The sequence below is a fragment of the Heterocephalus glaber genome, unplaced genomic scaffold, assembly GCF_053883595.1.
Source record: "Heterocephalus glaber isolate CG9 unplaced genomic scaffold, H.glaber_assembly_v1.0 deba00001553, whole genome shotgun sequence".
Lineage (NCBI taxonomy): Eukaryota > Metazoa > Chordata > Mammalia > Rodentia > Bathyergidae > Heterocephalus > Heterocephalus glaber.
Genome location: NW_028258344.1, coordinates 2828653 through 2848361, shown reverse-complemented (window position 1 = coordinate 2848361; position 19709 = coordinate 2828653). Strand labels below are relative to the sequence as shown.

Sequence of the window (19709 nt, the reverse complement as noted above, 5' to 3'; positions counted from 1 at the left end):
ATAATCATAAGTCACATGACTGGTATGCAATCAACACTTTCAGAATCAAAATAAATAAATCAGATTTAGAAGTAAAATCTGATATCTCCCTGTTTCATAGTTACTAGTTGCTTAATAAAAACAGATTGTTCCTTTGAATCTTACCTTTTGAAGTTATGTACAAAAGTGGTTATTGAAGTTTTTTGTTTTCCTTGTAAAATTTGTACTTCAGCATCACAAAATTGCTGATAAAGTTCTTCTTTATTTAATTTTTTTTTGGACACGCTTAAAAATTATTTCTTTTTCTGTCACTCCAGTGTAAGTGAGAGTCCTTGATTTTACCCAGCCGCTTGAGGTGGGCTCAGGACCTCAGGAGTGGGATGCAGGAATGGTCACTGCCGGGTCGCCGTGAAGCCTGCCCAGGAGCTGTGGGAAGAAAGGCCCCTTCTGAAAACACAAGTAGCACGTGGGCGGGGAAGCCCTCAGGTCTCACCTGGGGCTCAGGTGTGGCCTCAACCGAGGTCTGAGCTATTCTGCCACCACTGCCCAGCAGCTGAACCCAGCCAAGGCTGGGCCAACTTTCCCAAGTTCTTCTTTATTATGTTTTTTTTGTGTGCAGCAGGCAGCGAAACCACTGAGCTAAATCCCCAGCCCAAGTTCTTCTTTATTGACAAATTGTAGCTAATCAATATAGAAGGAATGATAAAATTTTAATCCCTAGTAAAATAACAGATCTACACGAGGGGTCAGCACATTACTGCCCTTTGCCAAATCTGACCAGCCAATTGTTTTTGTCAGTAAAGTTTTATCGGTAGTGAAGTGCTTAAAGTAAATTAGATTAATTTGTCACATGTAAATTCCGAAGGAGTGAAAGTGTAAAACACACACTAAAAACTATATATGTTATCAAAATACATTTGTTCAAGTACAGGAAGAAATAATTTTTTAAAAGAACATAATCAAATGGATACACCTTGAGATTATAATGTTAAGTGAAATAAATCAGACACATAAGCTTAAATATGACATGACTCCTCTTATATGAGAAACTCATTATAAATAAAAAGCAAAATAAAAGATAACAGAATGGGGAGCTAGATCTTTCTCACATGCAAAGAGGATCAAGAAATGGAAGGAGGGGAAGAAGAGGGAAGGAAAGAGAATGGAAAAAGTAGTAAAGATGTATTATATGTGTAACCAGCTCCATACAAGGAATGTAAATATATACTATAAACATATCCAAAAGGAAAAGAGAGATCAAGAGATGAGTGGATGAGGAACAGAGGGAGGGAAAGGGAATGAAAAATAGAATTAAGATATGTCATGTACAGGCGCCAACTTCCCCCAAGGAATATAAACAATGTTTACTACACATGTGTACTGATAAACTAAAAAAGGGTTATTAGTAATATAGCCACACCCATTTGTTTGCATACTGCATGTGATTGGTTTCCCCTTAAAACAGCAGAGATGAATAGTTGTCATAGACACCACATGGCCTAAAAAACCAAAGATACTAGTAGGGTCTTTTTTAAAATTTATTTTTTATTTTTTTGGTACCGGGGATCGAACTTGGGACCTTGAGCTTGCAAGGTAGACAGCGGAACACTAGTAGGGTCTTCACAGAAAGAATTTTCCAATCTCTAAATTGGACAGTCGTTTTCAGTGGCTGCTGAAACCATTAGGTAAGAAGCTGCTGAAAAATTTCATAATGCATGTATCAAGATTAACATCACTAGAATCCTCTGGTGCCTGCTGATGGGGAGACAAGACATGTGCCTCTCCTTAGAAGTATTTTTACCAGAAGTCAAACCAGAATCTGATTTGAGTCTTTTAATCTTGCTGATAATTTTAAAGGAAGTATGTGGCTAGAGAAATACTACAGAGATGATTCAGCAAAATTCATATTATGGGAAGGTTATTTTATAGTAGGGTAGGTGAGGGACCTACCAACTAATTGTAATATGGACTGGATTTTGATTGGAGCAAACTATGAAAAAACATTTATCAAGTAGAAAAAATGGAACACTGTATACTTGATGACATTAAATTAGTAGTAGTAGTAGTAGTAGCATTTTGGTCCTGGGGATGGAACCAGAGCTTTTTGTGCATGCCAAACATGTGCTTTACCCCTGAAGAATACCTTTAGCCCTGACTTTTAGGTATGATAATGATAGGCCATTTATTAAGACAGTGCTCTGTGATCAACTCATTTTAAAGTCTTTATGGGCAATAGCATGTGGTCAATAACTGTCTACAGTCCATGTGTTAGTCAGCTTACTGTAATGTAACAAATACCCGAGATAACGTAGAAAGTGATAAAGGTGTATTTTGGCTCAAGTTTTAGAGTGGCTTTTAACCCCGTGGTGACACATCATGGCAGGAACAAAACTGCTCACCTCTTGACTGGGAAGTAACAGTGAGAAAGAGGACCCGGAGTCTCACCGTGCCCTTCAAGGGCCCTGTCGTAGCCACTTTCCTCATTGCTGAGACAAAATACTTGCCATCCAAAGGATTTCAGTCCGTAATGGCTGGCTCCAAGGTACGGTGGTACGGCAGACAGGCATAGAAGAGAAATAGTTGCTGGGGATTTAGCTCGGTGGTGCAGTGCCTACCTTGCAAGCGTAAGGTCCTGAGTTTGATTCCTGGTATCGAAAAAAGTTTAAAAAAGAAGAGAAACAGTTAATGGTGGGCACAAGGTAGCAAAGCAAGCAAGTGACAAGAGACCAGAGACCCTCTTCTGTCCCTTATATTGTATCCAGGCTACCGCCCTTAGGGCAGGTAGCACTTACACTCTTGATCCTAGCACTGCACATGAATAATCCCAACATCGCACACTCTAGATCCATCTACCTCTGGCTGCATGAGGCTTTGGAGGGACATCTAGTCAGCATAACAGGCACATTCCCAGTGACTTGAAGGCCTCTCACTCTGCCCTATGTCCTAGACCTTCTGCCACCTTCCAAGGATGTTGCTCTAGGGACCGAGCTTTTAAAAATGAGCCTTTCGGGGGGGCATTTGTCTAAACCATCGCAACCCAGCAGAGTTCCAGGCTTATCCATGAAACAAAAATGACAGTTGCTGAAGCTAGATAATTGGTACAGTGGACATTTCGAATCTGTCTGTATGTGTTTAGAAATTTCGTGGATAGAAAGTGTCTTTTTTTCGGGGGCAGGAGGCAGTACTTGGGATTGAATCCAGGGTCTCACACATGGTAAGCAAGTGCCTTACACTGAGTAATAGCTCCAACCTAAGTTTGTATGTTTTTAAGTTGCTGTTGGGTAAGTGTGGGTGTTAAAAAAGTAAGTACACTTGGCTGGGGATTTAGCTCAGTGGCACTGTGCCTTCCTTGCAAACACAAGGTCCTGAGTTCGATCCCTGGTACCCCCCCCCAAAAAAAGTAAATACACTTAACATGAATAAATGATACAAAAATTTTTAAACCTTTGAGGAAGAATTATAAACTGAATCAGGACTTTCAGCATGATGAGCCTTGTCATCATTTAGTCCATATATATTTAGCCTGAAGATAGAAAGTTTAAGTGACTATTTTCTGCCCATAAAGAAAAAGGAAGTGTTACCCAGGAGAGTGGGTCCAGGAAGCGACCTTCTCAGACTGTGTAAGGCTGGGCTTCTTAATGTAGTGGTTTTTTGGATGCTTTAAGTTTTCAAGCAATAGACTTTATAGAGAGATTTATATATTTCCCTGGTATCTCCTGGAGATTGATTCTTGGCCCCCTCCACCCCTGCCTTACAGGTACCCAAAACCTCAGACACTTATACAAAATGGCATAATGTTTGCTTACCACTTACACATATATTGTATACTTTAAATCATCTGTAGATTACTCATGAGAGGCCTAATACAATGACTACACATAACTTCATGGAATCCGTGTAGTTCTTGGTGGATGGTAAATTCAAATCTTGCTTTTTGGAACTCTCTGGAATTATTTCATAAATATTTTTGGTCTGAGATTGGTTGAATGTATGGATTCAGAACCTTAGAGATGGTGGGTTGATTGCAGTTGCTTCAGTTGAGGCAAGGGAGATCCCTGGAATGAGCAGAGTAGGAGGGTTCATCAGGACGCCAAAGAACGGCTAGAGGAAAATTCCAAACGTCCCTGAAGTGAGTCTTAAAAACCTGAGATCTTGAAAATGCTGCTTTTAGACTAAACGTACTCATGGAAACTGATCGTAGGGTGACTTTTTAAAATAATATTCCAGTGTCTCCCAGCTTATGTTCTAGCTTATGCATAATAAGCTGTTGTCTTAGTTTGATCATTGATAAAAGTAATCTAACCAAAAAAAAGGATAATCTAATCAATAAAAGAAGATAAAGTGTGTAGATTTTTATTAGCTCCAGGCAGGTGACACATACTGGCTAAAACTAACAACTGCCTGTAGAACACTCAAGAATGTTTCTTTCCACAAGTTGTTGAAGACATATAAATGTCCCAAGAAAGCATGAAAATGATAGTCTATAACTGATTGATTTGATATTATAGGAGGAGCCAGATAGTCCCTATAAATAGATTTTTCCGGAATTTCTCCATATCCCCAAATCACTGCTAAAAGTATTTTATGTGCTACATTCAAACTTTAAAACTTTTCTGTGATTTTAAGAAAAAAATCCCTTTACCTAATCAATTTTAGAAGTTTCATATTGCTTTACGAATAGTTCTTCCGCATATAGAGAATTAAAAACCAACATAATTTACCAGAGACGTGATAAATGCAGTATTCATTATCTTTTTTGTCCTCAGTTTCCCTTAAGAATAATTGTGAGGGGCCGGGGGATTTAGCCCAGGGGTTCCGGCGCCTGCCTTGCAAGCGCAAGGTCCCGAGTTTGATCCCTGGTACCAAAAAAAAAAAAAGAAGAATTGTGAGGACCAAATAAGGTAATAAATGTAGAATGTATGGTACAAGGCCCAACAGATCAAAACAATATGCAGATTTCTCTATCCTTTAGGTAGATAAAGTGGAAATTTTTTTTTCCTTCCTGTCATACCTTTCTTTCTAATTGTGTTGTTGAATTTTTATTAGCCTTAGTAGCCAACTTTCTATTTAAAGGATATCATGATTCTTTTTTGACTGTTATATTCTGCTTTGATTCCTAGGAAAATCAGAGGCTCCTTAAAAATATGTTCAAAATCAGTGATTTTTGAACCAGATGCAATATCCCAGCCCATTATTAAGGTAAACACATTATAAGTGTGAACATAAACATTCCTATTTTTGTATAATTTTACCTTTGTTTATTTTTATAATATTCTCTCTTGTTTTTACCAGATTCCTTTGAGAGATTGTATAAAAATAGGAAAGCATGGAGAAAACATGGCCAATAGACACCCTGCAAAGTATGTCATTTTTACTATTTAATTTTACTTCACCCAAAAGGTTTTCTGTAATTGATTACTTTTGTCTGCATTTTAGGGCAAAATGTGCAGGGATTTCACTCATTTTTAGTCAGGTAAGAAGCACCCAATAAAAAATTTTTTTTCCTAACTTGTATGAATGTGAGTGTGTGTGCGTGTGTGTGTGTCTAATTTTTGTTCACATGATGAAATTATTTATTTGTAAAGGTCTCAAATGAAGATCTTTGGAATAGATGTTTAAATGATTTTAGAGAGTAATCATTGGGAAATAGTGTTTAAAAAGGATGTAATCTCCAGTGGAATCCTTATAGTTTATTAAATCATCAGTATCTGCATGCTTGTGGTTTTTGTCCTCAGGATCTTAGGCAGTATGGGAGGGTTGGGAGGAAGGGATGGCAGTTCCTCCAGTAGCCTCCTAGCTGTTTAGAAGATGGGAGGCTAGCACCAGGTCATGTAAATGACGTCAGACTGACTGGTCCACCCTTGTGCACTCATGTCTATAGATCTTACTACTTACGTCATGATCTTACGCTAGAATGCCCATATCTTGGAAGGAAGAAGTACTTTTTGAATTAGAAGAAGAGTTTCCATTATAAAAACTATCCATTTTAGTTATTTTATTAATTTCAGGCTTACAAATAAAGCCTCCAAGTCTTCCTGCCTACTTTTTATAGTTTGTAGAAGGGCTCTCAAATCAAACCAACACAAAATCAGCCTAACACCAATGGGCACCTAGGCACAGGCAGCTCTTTCAAGTGCAGTTTTAAGTTTTCATGCGAGGTACACAACCAGGCAATTTCTGTGTGTTTTTTTAAAATTAATTTTATTGGTAAATTTTAGGTATACAATGTAATGACATTCATCATTGGAAATTTGCATCTTTACATTACCCCTCTTGGTTCTTACTTTTTCCCCATTCCCACGCCCTCCCTTCAACCCCTCCATCCCTCCCTATTTACAAAGACTTTCTTTCCAGTTTTTCATTTTCTCATAGTAATTCCATTCCCTTCTTTCCTTTCCCCTCTCCCTCCCATTTCCTGTTCCCCTTTGCCCCTTTTCTTCCTATTTCATATTATCTATTATACCTTTTAGTTCTTATTTACACTTTGAGTTTCTCACACTAGAGAAACTATTCGGTATTTACACATCCCTGTCCTATTTATTTCACTTAAGAGTATGGCCTCAATGTGCATCCATTTAGCTATAAATGTCTCTAATTTCTCATTTTTGATGGCTGAGTAGTACTCCATTTTATTAAAAAAACACATTTTCTTTATCCAATCTCCAGTTGATGGGCATTTGGGCTGCTTCCAAGTTTTAGCTATTACACACTGTGCTGCTATGAACATGGGTGCACCTATATCACTGTGGTATGATTCTTTTCATTCTTTTGGGAAGATACCCAGCAGGAGAATAGCTGGGTCAAATGAGACTTCCAGTCCTAGTTCTTTGAGGTATCTCCATACTGATTTCCACAGTGCTTGCACCAGTCTACACTCCCACCAGCAGTGGAGCAGTTTTCCTCTTTCCCCACAGCCCCACCAGCATCTGTTATTGGTTGATTTTTTGATAGCAGCCATTCTTTCTGGGGTGAGGTGGAATCTCAACGTTGATTTCATTTGCATCTCTTGAATGACCAGTGATGTTGGACATTTTTTCATATGTTTCTTTGCTATTTCTACTTCTTTGTCTGAGAAGTGTCTGTTCATTTCAGATGCCCATTTTTGGATTGGATCTTTAAATTTGGGAGGTCAGATTTTTTTAAAGTTCTTTATAAATTTGAGATAGTAGACCTTTGTCTGAGGGACAGCAGGTGAAAATTTTCTCCCACATTGTGGATTGTCTCTTCACACTGCTGGTGGTTTCTCTTGCTGTGCAGAAGCTTTTTAGTAAGAAGAGATCCCACTTGTTGATCGTTTGTGCTAGTTCATGGGCAACTGAGGTTTTGTTCATAAAATCTTTTCCTACACCAGTGTCGTCAAGAGTTCTACCTAACCTCTGTTCCAGCTGGTCACAATTTCTGTTTTCATATTTAGATCTTTAATCCATTTCGATTTTAGTTTAGTGCATGGTGAGAGATACAGGTTTAGTTTTAATCTTTGGCAAGTTGAAAGCCAACTTTTCCAGCACCATTTATTAAACAGGCTGTCTTTCCTCCAGTGAGGGTGTTTGGCTCCTTTGTCGAAGATGAGTTGGCTGAATGTGTCTGGCGTTGTTTCTGCATCTTCTAATCTGTTCCACTGGTCCTCAGGTCTGTTGCTTTGCCAGTACCATGCTGTTTTTATCACACTGGCTTTGTAGTATTGTTTCAAGTTGGGGATTGTGATACCCGCTACCTTGTCTTTATTGCCTAGTATTGCTTTTGCTATTGTAGGTCTCTTCTTGTTCCAAATGAATTTTTGGATTCTTTTCTCAAGGTCCATGAAGTATTGCCACTTATCTGTATGTCAAGTTCTTTTCCCCTCCTTGGGAAGTTTCCTGTCATTACTTCTGTGAACATATTTTTTTTTTTTGGTACCAGGGATCAAACTCGGGTCCTTGTGCTTGGGCAGCAGGCAGCGAAACCACTGAGCTAAATCCCTGGCCCTAGTTTTTTTTATGTTGTCTGCACTCTCTCCTGTTTCTTCATTGACTCCAATCAGTCTTATGTTATTCTTCTTTGCATCGTCTAGTAACTGCTGGATTGATTTCTCATGGTCCCTTACTATTTTAAAGCCATCTTTCTTTTCCTGGTCACTAATTGCAATCTTACCTTCTATATCTGAAATTCTGTCCTCACATTGGCTCATTCTGCTTTGTAAACTTTCAATGGAGCTTTTAATCTCCTGGAACTCTGTTTGCATCTGTTTTATGGATCCCATTTGTTTCCTGTGTTGGGATTCCATCATGTTCCTCAGCTCCTCTATTTTTTTTATCTGTGTCCTCTCTAGATTTATTAATCATGTCTTGCATTATGGGCACAATCTCTGCTGAAATTATTTCTGATTTCCATTTTGCCAGATCCTCTTTTGTTGCCAGTTCAGGGAGTCCAGGTGTTTGAGTATCAGATTATTCCATCTTATTGCCTTTTGGGGTTGCCTTAAGTGATCTGTAAGTCTGGTTTTGAGGCTTATTTACGTGTCTTTCGTGGGGGGGGGTGTTCTGCTGGTGCCAGCGTGACTCACCTTCTTGGCACTGGGGAGAGTGGTATAGCAGGCCTGGAAGGCTCCCCCTTGGTGCTGGGAGCAGTGGTACTGCAGCCTGGAAGGCTCCCTCTGTGTTTTTGATTAAATACTAGGATACAAGTTCTCAGCATGAGTTGTAATGCTATAAATTTAGAAGTTTTGCTTTCACTTTTTGTTGTTGCTGCTAGAACAATGTATGTACATGTAAATATTAGTTTTAACTCATGTAGTCAAATATATTCAAGACCCCAGAAATGTAGGGAACAATAAGATACCTGAAGTCTGCTTCATAAACTTTGCTTTTCAGTTGGCAAGGCAGTCAATAAACAAATGTCTCCTCCAATGTCAGATAGGGCTAACTGCTATGAAGAAAATGAGAGCAGGCCAAAATGATAGGAAATGGTAAGGAATATTAACATACTGCTTCAGATGGAGTGGCCTGAGATGCCTCCCTGAGAAGGTAATGCTTGACAAGACTCAGAAGCAGTAGGAGTGAGCCATGCAGTTATCATGGGCAACCAGTTCCAGGTTTGGAGAGATGGGGAGAGGCCTCGAGGGGGCCAGTACAGATGGTGAGTGCTTCTAGCTCAAGGTAGCCAAGGTAGAGCAGGGGATGGAGAGAATAAAGGGTAAAAGTGAAAAGCTACTGGAGATTTGAAAGAGAAGGAACATAATGTATTTGTATGTATTTGTCAATCTGCTGGAGGATGGGAGGAGGGCAAGCTGGCCAGGGGAAAGAGTGGAAGCAAAGAGACCCCTGGGTGTTCAGAATCACAGATGTTTGGACCAGGAAGGTGAGAGGTAGTCATTGTCTGAGTATATCCTGAAGAAACCCGTAACAGATGTGCTAATCGCTTAGTTGCGTGGCATAAAAAGAAACACTGCACTGGAAAAACTCCACTTAGGTTGACAGTGGTGCCTACTGCCATAGAGAAAGCTGGGGAGGTGGAGGAGGCTTGTTTAGAATGTAAGCTGCCTTCCAGACCAAAGAAGCCCAGTGTGTGTTGGGATGCATTTTTCTGTTCAGGTTTCAGAGGGCAGGCTGAAGCTAGAAAGGTAAATGGGGCCATTGGAAGTTTCCAGAGTTTTTAAAGCCCGGGTACTGAACAAAATTTGCAAGGGCCTGAGAGTGGACAGAGAGGTTAGAGGTTAAGGGTTTGTATGCACCTCACTAGCATTAGAAGTTTGGAAGAGAGAGGGCTGGAGGTTTAGCTCAGTGGCGCCAGTGCCTGCCTGGCAAGTGCAAGGTCCTGAGTTTGGGCCCTGATTCCACAAAAAAAACAAAAAAAGAAGTTATGAAGAGAGGGACAAGCAGGAGCAGGTGTAATGAAAGCTGAGTGGAAAATACTTCAGGAAGAGCCATCATCACCTGTGTCACATGCTCTGAGGAAAGCCAAGGAAAAGTTGAGAATCATCTGTGGGATTGGGTGATGTGGAGATCTTGTGCCCCTTATGTGGCCCATCAGAGTAGTTGCAGAAGTGTGGTGAGGTGAAAATAGTTCAGGCCCAAGGGAAGATACAGTCAGGCAGCTCTTGCAGAGAGTTTTGCCACAGGAAGAAATAGGGAAATGGCCAAAGGAGGATGTGAGACCAACAGGGGTGATTACCTGGTTTCTATAAAATGGGAGAGGATGCAGTGCATAATCATTCCTATGGTCAGTTATTGAGTGACTCACATGTGGGGAGGGTCCCACCTTTTGTGACATAGTGGAGCAGCTGGCCTTTGAGAGCCCAGCAATCCCTTCTTTAAAACAAGATGGAAGATCGGGGTGAGGGTCCAGGTGCAGGAAGTTTGGTGCTCTGGTAGATGGTGTTGCTATTTTGACAGAATTTTAATATATGGTATGAAGCCTGCTTTTTTTTTTTTTTTTTTTGTGAAGCCTGGTGTTTTGATGAAAACATGCCTAGGCCATCTCTCAGGAAGAGATGTATTTATGTTAATATATTTCATGCCACAGTGACTTTGTTTTATTCATCTTGTAGAAAATCAGCATTTAGGTGAGCTTCCTTCCCCTGTCTACTTGGTTACTTGGTACAAATAGTAACATTCACAAAACATTTTAGATATTCATTTGTCCAGTACTTGTTGCCTGGATGATTCTCTTTTTAATTTAATATTTATTTTAATATCAGAATTTAAAAACCATATGAATATTAATGCAAGTACTTTTCCAAATAGAGGTTATATAATAATGATTTAAAACATTCAATTCATAATGTCCTAATTTATCATTACTCTTTAGAGGGAAAAATTTTGGTTATGTTTTACAAGTATTTTTTTTCCTCAGGTGTATTTCATTAAAGAACATAATATTGTTGCACCATATAAAATAGAAAGGGTAAGTAAAGTTTTTCATGCATTTCCAGCAATTTATATAGTGATTTTGAGCAATAAGATTTTGTAACTCTATTATCATCTTTAAGCAAATATAATAATATTGGATACTTAAAACCTTATTACCAGTTATAACAAAATTACCCAAGGGAGCCACAGACTTTAATCCAAGGGAATTCAATTAGCTTTTTATTTTAAAAAATAAATGTGCCTAATAGGGGGAAAATTGTTAACGATTAGAAGTTGAAATCAGCATATTCATTGTTACTGGGTAGTCCTGAGAATTTGTCAGTATATTACTGAAAACATTAAAATTATCTGAAAAATATTTATAGATTATAAATGTCCTTATATGATAACTCGATAATTTATAAATACTTACTTGGGTTGAAGCTATGAGTGGACTTAAATATAATATCTGCTTTCCCAGGACTTTACAAGTAAGCATAATACTTTATTTAACTTTTCTGTGCTTTAATTGTTTATGTTTCCACGTACTGTTTATGTTAAAGAGAACACTCCTAGTGAGAGTTTTTATAGAATTTCGGGACAGGGCTAATGCTCTTTACAGTGACATCTGTGAATTAGGAAAAGCCGTCCTCTCTATGTGGACACAGCCCCACAGGCTGAATCGTAGTTTTCATTGCAGGCCAGCCTGCAGTTTCTTGGACACACTACACATGCAGTGGTCCTGGGATTTACAAGCAGGGAAGAACTGCATATACTGACTACTCAGAAAATATAAATACTGAGGTTTAATTATTCTCAGGAGGTGCTGTTGGCACGTAGGGCAGGACAGTTCTTCACTGTGTGGGCTATCCCTTCTTTCAGCCTCCCTCACCTGCTAAATACCTCTTGTATACTGCTCCTCTCTTAATTGCAACAGCACCTCTACACATTGACAAAAGCCCTTGAACAGTGAACTCTTTCCCCCTAAATTGAGAATCACTCCCTAAGGGGATGACTGTCTTAGAGACTCTTCCCAAGACCCACTGAAGTGCATGCTGCATGATTACAAACATAAGTATTGGGGTTCCTAGAGAAACAACCAGTGTGTGTGTGTGTGTGTGTGTTTGTGTGTGTGTGTGAGAGAGAGAGAGAGAGAGAGATTGAGATTATTATAAGGATTTATAATCTATAATCTATATCGTGATTATAGAGGCTGAGAAGTACAGACCCAGGAGACCCACTGGTGTAAGATCCAGTTTGAGTCTGAAAGCAGAAGGCTGATATGTCAGTTTGAAGAAGAAGAAATCATAGTATCTATTTACCCAACCTCACAGCACCTAAATATACTCATATGAAGTGAACACTGACATGACTGAAGGAAGAAATAAACACTGACACAACAATAGTAGATTTTCAACAATGGGCAGAACATCTAGATAGAATATCATTAAGGAAACAGAAGACTGGAACAACAGTGTAGACCAAGCGGAGCTGAGAGGCATATGCAGAGCTTTCCACTCAACAGCAGCAGAATACACATTCTTTTCAACATCGTGGGACAGTCTCAGGACAGATCACGTGTTAGGTCACAAAACAAGTCTTAACAAATTTAAGAAGACTGAAATGATATCATACATCTTTTCTAAATGAAACTAGAAAAGTTGCAGAAAACTGGAAAATTCACAGATGTGGCAAGGAACACATTTTCAAACAGCCAGCAAGTCAAAGCAAAAGAGAAATTAGAAAATGAAACAACAAATGAAAGACAAAATTACAGTAATTTATGGGAGTAAAGCTGTAATAAGTTGGAAGTTTAAAAAGATAAATGTGAGCTGGGTGTGGTAGTGAATGGCTGTAATCCCAGCAATCAGGAAGCTGAGGCAGAAGGATTGCTGTGAATTAGAGGCCAGCCTAAACTACATAGGGGGACCCTGTCTCACCACGCCCAAGATAAAGAAATGTGTAAAAAGAAGATCCCAAAATAAAAATCCTGACTCTTCACCTCAAGGAATTAGAACAGGAAGAGCATTCTAAGCCCAAAGTTAGTGGAAGGCAGTGAATACATAAAATAGCAATGAATCCTATAGGTTTGTTCTCTAGTGTGCTCATTCGAGGGAACACTAGAAGGAACATGCAGAATCTCATAGGTGCTGTTCACAAGATCCTAAAGCGACAGAGTGTATGTGCTGCTTCTCTTCTGTTGTTTTGACATCTTTTCCTTTCGGTTAGGGCAAAATGGAATATGTCTTTGAATTGGATGTTTCAGGGAAGGTAGAAGATGTGGTGGAGACATTGCTTCAGGTAAGCCAGTGACTTGAGCACTCACCAAAAGGAGAACTCAAAGCAATCTGAGGCAGAAATGTTTTTTTTTAAAAAGATTTCATCATTTCATGTTATCAAACCATAAATCTCTTTTCTAAATATCTAACAAATTTACTTGAATATGTAGAATTTGAAAGCTATATGTTAGGAAGAAGTCATAGGTATATCAGAAGTAGTCTTGACTATTTCAAGTGGCAGAATAATTGATACTTTTCATTTTTATCTAAAGAAATATTTGGTATTGTTTGAGAGAAAAACTAATTGTGTGTTTTATGATATCATAGCTTCACAGAGCCTCTTGTCTTGACAAACTTGGTGATCAAACTGCCATGGTAAGTGTTTCCAATGGCTTGAGTCTTTGATTGTGAATTAACTTGTATTGCTATTTTATTTATAAATACCTAACATCCATATTTTAAAATGGTTCTGTTCTCCTAGATAACAGCTATCTTGCAGTCACGCTTGGCTAGGACATCATTTGACAAAAATAGGTGAGTTTTTTTATTGATTTTGTTTCCTGATTACAAGGGCAGTGGAGATCTTCATCTGGAGGTTCTCATTCAGTGTGCCCAAAACTGATATTGTCATTGTCATTGTCTCAGCCCGGACCTGCTTGCCTAAAGCAATGTGTCAGCCTCAATATAGGAAAAATCTTGGGGAGTTCCATGGTTCTTCTCCACCTTGACATCTGTCTGCTTGAAACACCTGGTGACAGGCGCTGTCCACGATCTGTGTTCCCTGTGTGCTTGTCTTTCCTCGCTATGCTGCCTACCTGTGCAGGCCACCATCGTGCCACCATCAGTCATCCTCTTACTCCACCTGCCTACTCTAGTTTTCCTTCCTCCATTTCTCTTCTCCACGTGGACTGAATGTCCTGTTAAAAGATGGTCTTTCTAAAGAACTTATTTAACCATGTCGCTTGCCTGTTTGAAGTTTTCAGGACTCCCACTGTCTTTGAGATAAGTCTGGACACCTTATCATGGGTGCAGCCTCTTGTGTGGCAGCTGTTTACTGCTTCTAGTGGCTGATTGCTCTCTTGAGTTCTGTCATCTAGCTGGGGTTTTTTTGGTACTGGGGATCGAACTTGGGACCTTGCGCTTGCAAGGCAGGCAGCCGAACCACTGAGCTAAACTCCTGACCCTGTCATCTAGCTGTTTACATTACTCCTGTTAGGCCCAGTTTCTCTTACCTTTGAGCCTTTGTTCAGCTTCCCTCCTGCATAGAACAATCACCCTTCTCTTTTGCACTTGGCTCACTCTTACTTTCTGATTTCAGTTTAGCTGTCATTCTTCTAGAAAGTCTTTCTTAGCCCTTCTAATTGAGATGAGTACTTTCCTGTCATCCCCTATAGCGACCAACAGAGTACATACTCTTATTGTTCTAATGGTTTTTTTCATTGATTTTCTTGGCTTTATTAAGTGTACAGTAAGTACACTTTTTTAACTATCTTGCTCTTGTTTCTTGCTTTACGTAGGTTTTCTTATGTAGAATTGGGCTACTTGTCTCCGTCTTCATCTCTAATACCATTGTATTAATTCTGTAGCTTCATGGAAATTGTTAATACCTGGTACTGCAGGGCTCCATATCTTGTTTTCCTCTTTTAACTTATGTATTCACTATTCTTGGTCTAATTTCTATATTAATTGATAATTAGTTTGTCAATTTTCATAAAAGAAGGCCTGTTGGGCTTTTACTTGGGGTTGCAATAAATCGTAGTTTTCTCTCTCATTTATTTAGATCTTCTTTAAAATCTTCCTTATGGTTTTCCTATAAACATCTTTCCTGACTTATGTTAGCTATATTTCAAGTACTTCATATTTTTGATAGTATTACAAACGGTATGTTATTAAATACTTTATTTTGTTTATTGTTAATTTTTTTTTCTGGTGCCAGGGATCGAACTCAGGACCTTGGGCTTGCAAGGCAGGCATGGCCCCACAGAGCTAAATCCCTGGCTTATTTATTGTTAATACATAGAATGGACTAAATTTTTTTTTTGGTGCTGGGGATCAAACTCAAGACCTTGCACTTGCGAGGCAGGCGGTGGAACCACTGAGCTAAGTCCCTGGCCCTATGCACTAGATTTTTATGTACTCACCTTGTTTCCATTAACAAACTAATCCATTCCATTAACTTTAATATATTTAGATTCCTTATATGTGTAAAAACTTATCTATGAATTATTTGCAGTCTCTATTCACTGGCACTTTTATTTTAGATTTTTGCATTCATGCTTAAGACAAAGTAGAAAATATTGGTGGGTTGGATTTATTTATGAATTATTATGTGTCAGGCTTTTGCTAGAAGCCTATATTTATAAATGAGAGTAGTTTGTTACATGCTATTTTATTTGCTCTCTTTGATTCTGATTTGTGAATCAGAGTTATCCTGACCCTTACTCTAACTCTACACTTCAACCTGTAAGCAACTTGCCAGTAAGACAGTCTGGCTAGTGATGTGATTTTTTTGTGTGTGTTTGTTTGATTCTTTTTCTGTTTCACTATATCACATTAATTTTTCTCCCCCATTTTTATAGTGACAGGATATATTAGGTAACTGAATTGCCAAAGGAAGAACAGTTTCCATTTTGGAAAGGAAAAGAAATAATACTAAGAAAAATTACCTTCTTCTGACCTACTTAGACCATGTCATTTTTCTAAGTAGCCATTTAAACTTCAATTCTGGTTATCAGCAATGGCATTCATTTAAAAAGTTGTTCACAATGAAGGTCTTAATGTATCCAGTCCCTGAAATGATAGGCCAAAGAATTTAGGGGAGATAGTTTTTTAGTATAAAATGAAATGTTCCATTATTGTGTACTTCCTCTAGAAGAAAGAAGGTAAACTCTATGGCTTTTGTCGTATTTCTGAAAAAGTGAGTTTTTATGGAAGGAATATAATTATATTTATATTTTCCTACTTTTAATTTTGATAATTTTCAGATCTTCACAAGTTGAAAGAATAATGTAATGAACACAAATATCCTATAATTGTCAGATTTGCTTTAAGTCTTACATACAAATGGATTTATTCATATGGTGCTGTACATGTGCATGTGTGTAATCTGTCATTAAGCTGTATACATTTTATGTATATTAGTGTGTATATGTATATACAGTTGGCCCTCCATCCTTGTGAGTTCCACATCTCTGGATTCAACCAACTACAGGTTAAAAATATTTGAAACAATGGCTGGGTGTGGTGGCCCATGTCTGTAATTCCAGCACTCGGTTGAGGCAGGATCACTGCAAATTTGAGGCCAGCCTAGGCTACATAGTAACTTTAAGGCTTGTCTGAACTACATAGTGAGACCTGTCTCAAAAAACAAACAAAATAATTGAAAAAATGTTTCTGTACTGAAGATGTACAGGCCTTTTTCCCCCATCATTATTCCCTAAATACAGTATATAACAACTATTTATATAGCACTTTCATTGTGTTAGGTACTATATGTAATCTATAGATGACTTAAAGTATACAGGAGGATGTTACTGGATTATATGCAAATTTTACACCATTTTATATAAAGGACCTAAATATCTATGGATTTTGTGGTATGTATATATAGATATATATGTGTGTATGTGTAATATTTGTAGAGGAAAGATACCCTGTTTTTTTTTTTTGTTTTTTTTTTTGGTACCAGGGACCGAACTTGGGACCTGGCGCTTGCAAGGCAGGTGGTGGAGCCACTGAGCTAAATCTCCAGCCCATGTGTGATATTTGTATATGATACATGTATGTGTGTGTGTTTATATTATGTATAAAAAGTATATGTAAAAATTTCTGAGCTATTTGAAAATAAATTACAAGACATGACATTGCCTCCATAAGTACTTTAGCATATCAGCATATTTCCATTAAAATATATTCTTTTATATTTCTTTTTCATTTCTTTGTGTGTGTGTGTGTGTGTGTGTGTGTGTGTGTGTGTGTGGTGCTGGGGGTTGAACCCATGGCCTTATGTATTCTAAGCAAGTCCACTACCACTGAGCTACACCTCCAGCCCTATGTCCCTTGATTCCATTGTCATAATCAGTTAGCCTAAAGTGTCTTCTTTATTTTGGAATAATTTTAGATTTAAAGAAAAGACAGAAGAATATTGCAGAATTCTCCTTTAAGTACTATGGTCTTTTGTTGAGAATATTCCTAGATATTTGTTTGATGTTATGGAAAATTTATTTTCCAAGTATTTGTTACTGGTATATAGAAATAAATTATTTTTTCTTATATTGGCCTTATGTCTTACAACTTTTCCAAATTCACTGATTAGTTTTAGAGAGCTTTAAGTTTTCATGGATGTAATCATTTAATCTGTGAACAATGTAATTTAATCTCTGTGGCTTTTCTTTTCTCTTTCCTGTCTCATAGTACTGTTTTCTTTCTTTTTTTTTTTTTTCCTGGTACCGGGGATCGAACTCAGGACCTTGTGCTTTTGAGGCAGGTGGCGGAACCACTGAGCTGAATCCCCAGCCCTATACCTTTATATGACATATCTTGGTTCTTATTTTCTTCCCCATTCCCCTGCCCTCCCTTCAACCTCTCCACCCCTCCCTATTTACAAGGAGTTTGTTTCCATTTTTTCATTTTCTCATATTTATTCTTTTCCCCTACCCTTCCCACTTCCTCCTCCCATTTAGACCTTTTCTTCCTGTTTCACATTATCTACGTTTTGATCCTTATTGACATTTTCAGTTTCTCACACCAGAGAAACTATTTGGCCTTTACACATGTGTGTCCTATTTATTTCACTTAAGAGTATGGCCTCAGTGTGCATCCATTTAGCTGTAAATGTCTCTAGTTTCCCTCTCTTTATGGCTGAGTAGTACGCCCTTTTATTTTAAAAACACATCTTCTTTATCCAGTCTCAAGTTGATTGGCAATTGGGCTATTTCCAAGTTTTAGCTGTTAGGATCTGTGCCGCTATGAACATTGGTGCACATATATCACTGTGGTATGAGTCTTTTAATTCTTTGGGGAAGATACCCAGCAGGGGAATAGCTGGGTCAAATGGGACCTGTAATCTTAGTTTTTTGAGGTCTCTCCATATTGATTTCCATAGTGGTTTCAGCAGTCTACACTCCTACCAACAGCATAGAAGGGTTCCTTTTTCCCCACAGCCCCGCCAGCGTTTATTTGTTGATTTCATGATAGTAGCCATTCTTTCTGGAGTGAAGTGGAATCTCAGCATTGTTTTCATTTGCATCTCTGAAATGACCAGTGATATTGAACATTTTTTCATGTGTCTATTTTCTGTTTCTACTTCTTCGTCTGAGAAATGTCTGTTCATTTCAGATGCCCATTTTTGGATTGGATCTTTAAATTTGGGAGGTCTGATTTTTTTTAAGTTCTTTATATATTCTAGATAGTAGACCTTTATCTGAGGAACTGCTGGTGAAAATTTTCTCCCACATTGTGGGCTGTCTCTTCACTCTGTTAGTGGTTTCTCTTGCTGTGCAGAAGCTTTTTAATAAGATGAGATCCCAATTGTTGATTCTTTGTGCTAGTTCTCAGGTGACTGAGGTTTTTTATTATCCTTACAATAGAGTATTTCCATTTACCCTCTCTTGTTCATTGTGATCTTGGCATCTTATACATAATTTCTATACAGATCATAAGCCCTACAATTGAGTGTTCTTATGGTCTAAACAGATAACAGATTTCTGTAGTATTGAGACACATACATATATGTTTATATACTAGAAAAATCCTAAAAAATAATTATTTTCTGTTTACTGATGTATTTAAACTTTATCTTTTGTAGGGCTCTTTTCTTTCTGGTATCATTTCTTTCCAGTCAGAAGAACTCTGTAGCATTTCTTATAATGCATATCTGTTAGAGATTATTTCTCTCAGCTTTGTCGGTCTGAACATTATTTTATTCAACCTTAAATTTTTTTCTTTTTTTTTTTTTTCTGGTACCAGGGATTGAACACAGGACCTTGCACTTGGCAAGGCAGGTGGAGGAACCACTGAGCTAAATCCCCAGCCCTCCACCTTAATGTTTGAAGGGTATCTTTTTGGATATAGAACTTTAGGTTGACAAGTTGTTTTCCACTTTTAAGATTTCCATTCCATCATTTCTTGTACAAAGTTATACAATTTATACTATTGTAACCTGTAAGTAGAATGCCAGTTTTCTTTGTGCTTATTCTGCTTGGCAGTTTCAGAGAACTTAAGAGAAAAACATGAACTGTTTTTACCTGCTCTACTCTTAATGCAGAACACTTCTTTGATCAAATGTGTGCAGTTTTCCCTTACCAAGCAATTGTCGGGCTCCAGTTGGGTGTTCTACAATTGAATTCTGACTCTGCCTGGAGATAGAACACACCTCCCAGGTTAAGAATCAGTTCCATAAGACTGTCCCCACTTTAGGTGCCAGTCATGAAATCCAGGGTGTCACCTATACTTCTGACCAACTGGGTAGAAATCAGAGGTTCCCACAAATCCCTCCTTGAGCCATCATTTGTGGCCTGGCTCACAGACTCAGAGAACGCATAGATTTATTTATTAATAAGGGATATGATAAAGGATGCAGGTGAACAGTCAGATGGAGAGATACTTTGAGTGAGGTCTGTGAGGG

The 19709-nt window shown here is 38.2% G+C and overlaps 1 protein-coding gene across 10 annotated transcripts in view; it reads left to right on the top strand.

The window, feature by feature from the left end:
• The window catches only part of Nsmaf (neutral sphingomyelinase activation associated factor), a 100471-nt gene that overhangs the window by 14638 nt on the left and 66124 nt on the right, over positions 1-19709 (top strand). For all 10 annotated transcript variants that reach the window (XR_015442688.1, XR_015442685.1, XR_015442686.1 and 7 more), the window contains exons 3-9: positions 5100-5178; positions 5272-5339; positions 5416-5452; positions 10810-10860; positions 13035-13106; positions 13412-13459; positions 13566-13618. Coding sequence is in view for 5 of the 10 variants with exons in the window: in XM_087190342.1 (XP_087046468.1) it covers positions 5100-5178; positions 5272-5339; positions 5416-5452; positions 10810-10860; positions 13035-13106; positions 13412-13459; positions 13566-13618 (408 nt within the window). In the remaining 5 variants the exon portion in view is untranslated. The remainder of the gene's footprint in view (positions 1-5099; positions 5179-5271; positions 5340-5415; positions 5453-10809; positions 10861-13034; positions 13107-13411; positions 13460-13565; positions 13619-19709) is intronic.